Raw genomic sequence first — 5369 nt, 5'->3', positions numbered from 1 at the left:
CAAAACAAGCAATGAGAGGTTTCAGGTGGAAAGGACTTGATTCTCTGTGCAGCTAGAGAAAGTCCTTGCTACAGGTGGACACTGGGCACTCTGAGTTTAAGGAGGCTTAAAAACATCACTTAAGTCTGTGGTGGGAATTTGCCACCTGCGTCTCACCTGAGGCACCTGAGCTGATGGTGGCTGGAGCAGTAGCACTAACCATTCCCAGTCGGTGGTGCCAGTTGGAGGTGTGAGGAACAGATGGGTGGTTTGAGAGCAGTGAGCAGCTCAGGCCTCCCATGGGGAAGGGTGTAAGTGCCTGTGAAAGTGCCTGTGAAAGTGCTTGTTACTTCCCTTGATAAGCATCTCTGGTTCCGTGAGGTCCCAAGAGAGCAGATCAAAGATATTTGATTCTGTAGTAGAAAGTGGTGGCCAGGGAGGGTGAGAAGGGGCTGAGGCTGCAGGCAGTGAGAAGCTGCACAGTGCTTGGTGCTCTGTGGAGCAGCTCTCCAGGGATGCTGGAGAGTTCCTGTGCTGTGCTGGGCAGAGGGTTCGTATGCTCAGAGCGTTGTCTGGGTGACTGCTTGCTGTGAAATGTGTTGTTCCTCGGAGCTGTCGTTGTGTGTGTGGATATTGCTGTTCCTTCCACAGCTCCTGCTCAGCCCAGGGTGTGATGTGGCTCTGATGCCAACCTCTGGAGTGGCTGCAGGTGGTTGGGGCATGCTGTGACCACTTTGGATGATACAGCTTTGCTTTGGGATTCTGGATTTGCATCAGTGCCCCAGGGTTGAGTGAGGTCTGGGTCAGCCCTGCCTGCTGCACATGGAGCTGGAGGCTGTGGGACACGCTGAGCTCCCTTTGGTGCCAGTGGAGCTGGCCAGGCTCAGCAGCTTCTCTCAGGTCTTGTGGTGCCCATCAACAGAGCTGCCAGATTTTACTGGTCCAAAACCTCCTGGGCACTCCCTGCTGCCCTGAGCCTGGTTTGTTGCTGTGAGGGTCCTGGCAGGCTCTGCCACACTCTGTCTGCTCTGCGTGCACCTTGCTGGGCCTTGGTGGGCCTAGAGCCTGTTGTCCCCTCTGGCTGTGTCGTTCTGCCTGCTCTGACCGTGATTTCCTTCTGTTTGTCTGCCCCTAGTGACGGCCCCATCTGTCGAATCTGTCACGAAGGTGGAAATGGGGAGGGACTGCTTTCCCCGTGTGACTGCACAGGAACACTGGGCACCGTGCACAAGAGCTGCCTGGAAAAATGGTTATCCTCCTCCAACACAAGTTACTGTGAGCTCTGCCACACAGAATTTGTTGTAGAGAGAAGACCAAGACCTTTGACAGAGGTACTGCTTTGTTCCTGCTTCCCCTTTATTCCCTTCCCATTTAAAAGTGACTGTCCTTGTGGTTCTTGCTGTCTGCCCCTCCTTGCAGTACCTTAGCCCTCACGAAGAGCACTGTATTTGGAGATCAAGGCTCCTGTCAGACCAAGCAGTGATGTTTGGGGCAGCTCTGTGGCCTCCCCACATGTCACCTGCCAGGTGCAGGGCTGCAGCAAGCACTGCACTTGTGGCTGTGCTTCAGTGCTGAGCAGCAAAATGTCACCACACCACTGACTGAAATGTTGAAGCTCTCAGAAACCTTTTCCCCCTCTTAGTTTGGATCTTATCTCACAGTGTTGCATTAGCGCAGCTCTTTTGCATCTGCCTTCCTGGTCATGTTCTGTTCTGAAAAGTGAGGTGTGGTGATTGCTGATGGTGTTCAGAAAAGACCTGTCTTCCCTTGGCTGATATTGATGTGTGCTTAAAGCCTTTGGGTCTTGCTCCTTCCTGCTGTTCTGTGCTCCTCCCAGTCAAAGGAGAAGGACATAGTGGGAAGTGATGGGTCCTCTGACCTGTCTGTACTCCAGGGTGGCTGTGTGAGCAGCACAGGGCAATCAAATTTTAACTCCTGTTGAAATCTGGGCAAAACCCCTCTGGGCTGGAGCATGTAACCAGCAAGGAACCTGTGAGTGCTTGAGAGGTGATGAGTGGGCAGCATTTAGTGACCCTCAACCACAGGAGAAATGCAATTGTGTTTTCAGAGAGGAATAGAGCCCTCGAGCTGGTTCTGCCAGCAGGCAAAGGCTTTGCAATGCAAATGATGTTACTTCTGGTGTTTGGGGATGGTCTGTGAGCACTGTGAAGGGAATGGTCTGCCCTGTTGTGATGTCTGCCAGGGGAACAGCTTGGCAAAAGTGCCATGAGTACCTTGGGAGCTTGGAGACTGGTCAGCACCTGATGAAAAGCCACCAGGTAGTCCGTGAGAGTGATCCCTATTGCAGAGCAGAGCCTAACATGCAGCTCTCCATCATCAGCCAGCTTCCCACCACGGGCTGTGCTGAGCAGTGTGTGCTGTGGCTGCAGGTCCTGCTGATCAGCACTTGTGCTCTGTGCCTGGCACACCACAACTGCAGGGCTCCTGCTGGAGCAAAGTGGCTCACCTGGCTGGAAACACTCCTGGTTTCCTTGCATTACCTCCATCGTGCTATAAAATTGATCCTTGTCTGCAGGCTGGGGAAGTCCTGGAGTTGTTTCTCATTTTCCTTGAGAGCTGTTACAGCTCTCTGAGCTCCTGCACCACTGCAATCTGTGCTGGGCAGAGGCAGTGAGTGTGCTGTACCCTGTGAGGGCTGCTGAGGCTTTGTTCTCTTCGAGGTCAACCAGCAGAGTGTGACCACTCTGGGAGGCTCTGCCCTGAGTGCAGAGCCCTTTGGAAGGAGCTGATAACCCTTTGCCAGCTGGCTGGCACTTTCCATTAATACCCTGCCTGCAGCCTGGTGCAATCTCATCTCCACACCAGACCACGCTGAAACTCTTCACCAAATACTTTTGGGAAGTGTCATCCTCAAGTTGTTCATCTGTTTCTGAGAAGAGGCTGAGGAAAGAGGCTGCTTAGTCATTTAAACACGTCACAGTTCCCTCAGCTGCCTTATCTGGGAAGCTCTCTGCCCCTTGGTTGCAGGGAGGGGTGGGGAGTGTTTTGAAACTCGGGGGGAAGTGATGCTCATGGTGAATGTGCCATGCAGGAGCTCTGACAAAAATCTCTGTTCACCAAGCGAAGTTGGGAAGTCAGAATAGAAGTTAGGAATGAGGATAGCTGGGATGGAGCCTAGGAACAGTGTGGGTGTGCCTTATGGCAGTGGTGGTGAGGAAAGGCTCTGTCCTGGGTGTGAAAGGTCATCTGGGCATCCTAGCTCTCTGTCCCCTGGCCACAGGGTTCAGTGACACACACCTGCTGCTGTTGGGCCTCACAGCCTGGGCACACTCAGAGCTGCTCCCTGTGGCTCTGACAGTCCCTGGCCAGCACAGCTGGTCTCTGGAAGGACCAGCAGCCCTGGGAAGGGCTGAAGCTGGTCTCTGGAAGGACCAGCAGCCCCGGGGAGGGCTGGCTCTGTCCTTGTGCCTCAGCAGAAGGGCTGAGGCTGGGTGGGAGGAGGTGTTGGTGAGCACTGGGGGAGGCTCTGGGAGGGAGTTGAAATGCTTCTGTGTAAGCTGCAGGAAGTTCTTGGAAGTCAGGAAACACCAGGACCAAAATTGCCTTAGTTGTCACTTCAGGCCACTCGCGTGTCTGTGTTGGTGTGCTGCTCACAGGGCCATGGGCTGTGCTTTCCAGGAGCAGTGCAGGGGTGGAAGATGCTCACACTGTTTGTCCCACTCCGTGCTCCTGTGTCTCTGCTCACCAAGACCAATCTATTCAGTTCAGTACTTACTGCTGTGAGATTGAGCACTTGACAAACGGTAGTTTCATTTGCAGCCTTCTTTCAGGAGGGAAGGCAGGAGCTTTGTCGAGTGTGGATTAAAGAGAATTTCTTAATAGTATGGTAGTTTTGCTTCCTTTAAGCAGCTGTGATCAGTTCAGGGTGAAAGCAGTGCCAGTGCTGATGTCTGAGCCCAGAGTGGGGACGTGGCTGAGCCCAGGGCCTGGCCCAGGGCTGTGAGGGGTTATCTCCTGCACTGCAGCCTAGTTCAGGTACTTTTTAACTAAGAAGCTGGTTGAAAGCTGAAAAAAAAACCATGAAAGGCTTTTATAAACGGTGAGGCTGTGAGGTCAGTGCTTTTGGGGGCATGTTTGAACCCCTGCAAGTGGAGATGGAGAGTGACCTGCAGCCCTGGGCAGATGGTCTGGGGCCAGACTGGGACAGGACAGAGCAGCTGTGCTCAGCTCTGCAGTGGTCTCCAGCACAAGAGGGTTGTGGGCTGGGGCTCTCCAGCAAGGAGCATTTCCCCAGCAGAGAACACTTGGCTAAGCCTTGGGGAAGGTCTTGGTTTTCCTACCTGAATGCTAGTTTAGTGTGCATCCATATGTTTGCAGAGAAGTGATCTGAATCCATGGCACTGTAGCCAGCACAGCTGGTGTAGCCACAAAGTGCAGACAAAGTGTGTGTTCCCTGGAAGACTTCAGCAGTTGATATTTGGATGAAATACCAAACCATAAGGTGCAGCACTCACAGCTTTCCTGGGGCAGGGAGTTTGCTCTTTGTTCCAATCCCATCAAGCACAGCAAATGCACAGGATTCCCCTAGAGGAAACACCTCTACCTTTGCTGTCCAGAGCATGGTGGAAGGAGGAATGCAGAGCTTTGGACACGAAGGATTGCTGCAGTCTGCACAGCTCTTGGTCCCACAGGTGGTCACATAGTCCTCTGAGCAGCACTGGGTTTATTTACCCTTGTGCTTTATGTCTCAAATTTGCTTCAGCCAAACCTTGTTCTTCAGAGTCCTGTAGAGAGAAGGAAATGGGATCAGTTCATCCCTGCCTCCTTCCAAACCTAAGTTAGGATGAGTGTTTGCTAACACTTTCAGTTCGCTGAAACTGGGTATTTTATCTAGGTCAGTGGATTATTTTTGTTGCCTCTTAAGGAAACCAAAACTTCCAAACACAACTGTCACCTGCAACAAGATGTGTTTGAAATCCTCTGAGGTGTTTGCTTGGCTGTGTGGGTCACACTGGTGTAGGGGACACCTCCCATGGGTTTGCCACGGTCAGTCCTCCTTCTCCCAGGTTTCCCAAGCTCTGTGGCTTGGGAGGAGCTGTGGGACATCCCCAGCACATGCAGGAGGAGGTTTGCAGGCAGGAGTTGTGATATTCTTGTTTCTCCTCTTGTGCCCTTAGGGAAAAGAAGCTTTGCCTCTTGCAGTGGTCACTGCCCCCCCTCCAGTTCAGAGAACTGAGCTGTGCTGTAAGCTGTCCCCCACCCTTCCTCCTGCCTTATCTTCCTCACAGACAGGCTTTTCCCTTCGCTTTCCTCGAACTCTGCTGCTGAACTCACTGCACAGATGTCTGTGCTCCTCTGCCTTCCCCAGCCTGTGTCTCTCCCTGCTCAGTGCCTCTCTGAGACTCCTGGAGCTAGTGAAAAACAAATCC

At 52.9% G+C, this 5369-nt stretch overlaps 1 protein-coding gene across 1 annotated transcript in view; it reads left to right on the top strand.

Moving 5' to 3' along the window:
* Positions 1-1114: 1114 nt before the first annotated feature.
* MARCH2 (membrane-associated ring finger (C3HC4) 2, E3 ubiquitin protein ligase) overlaps positions 1115-5369 on the top strand; it is a gene marked incomplete at its 5' end in the record, with an annotated part of 6019 nt that continues 1764 nt past the window's right edge. The window contains one exon of the mRNA XM_009070256.1: positions 1115-1310. Within this exon, the coding sequence (XP_009068504.1) occupies positions 1115-1310 (196 nt within the window). The remainder of the gene's footprint in view (positions 1311-5369) is intronic.

This window comes from Acanthisitta chloris, unplaced genomic scaffold (assembly GCF_000695815.1).
Source record: "Acanthisitta chloris isolate BGI_N310 unplaced genomic scaffold, ASM69581v1 scaffold27082, whole genome shotgun sequence".
NCBI lineage: Eukaryota > Metazoa > Chordata > Aves > Passeriformes > Acanthisittidae > Acanthisitta > Acanthisitta chloris.
The sequence above is the reverse complement of the archived record's forward strand: the minus strand, read 5'-3'. Positions and strand labels throughout refer to the sequence as shown.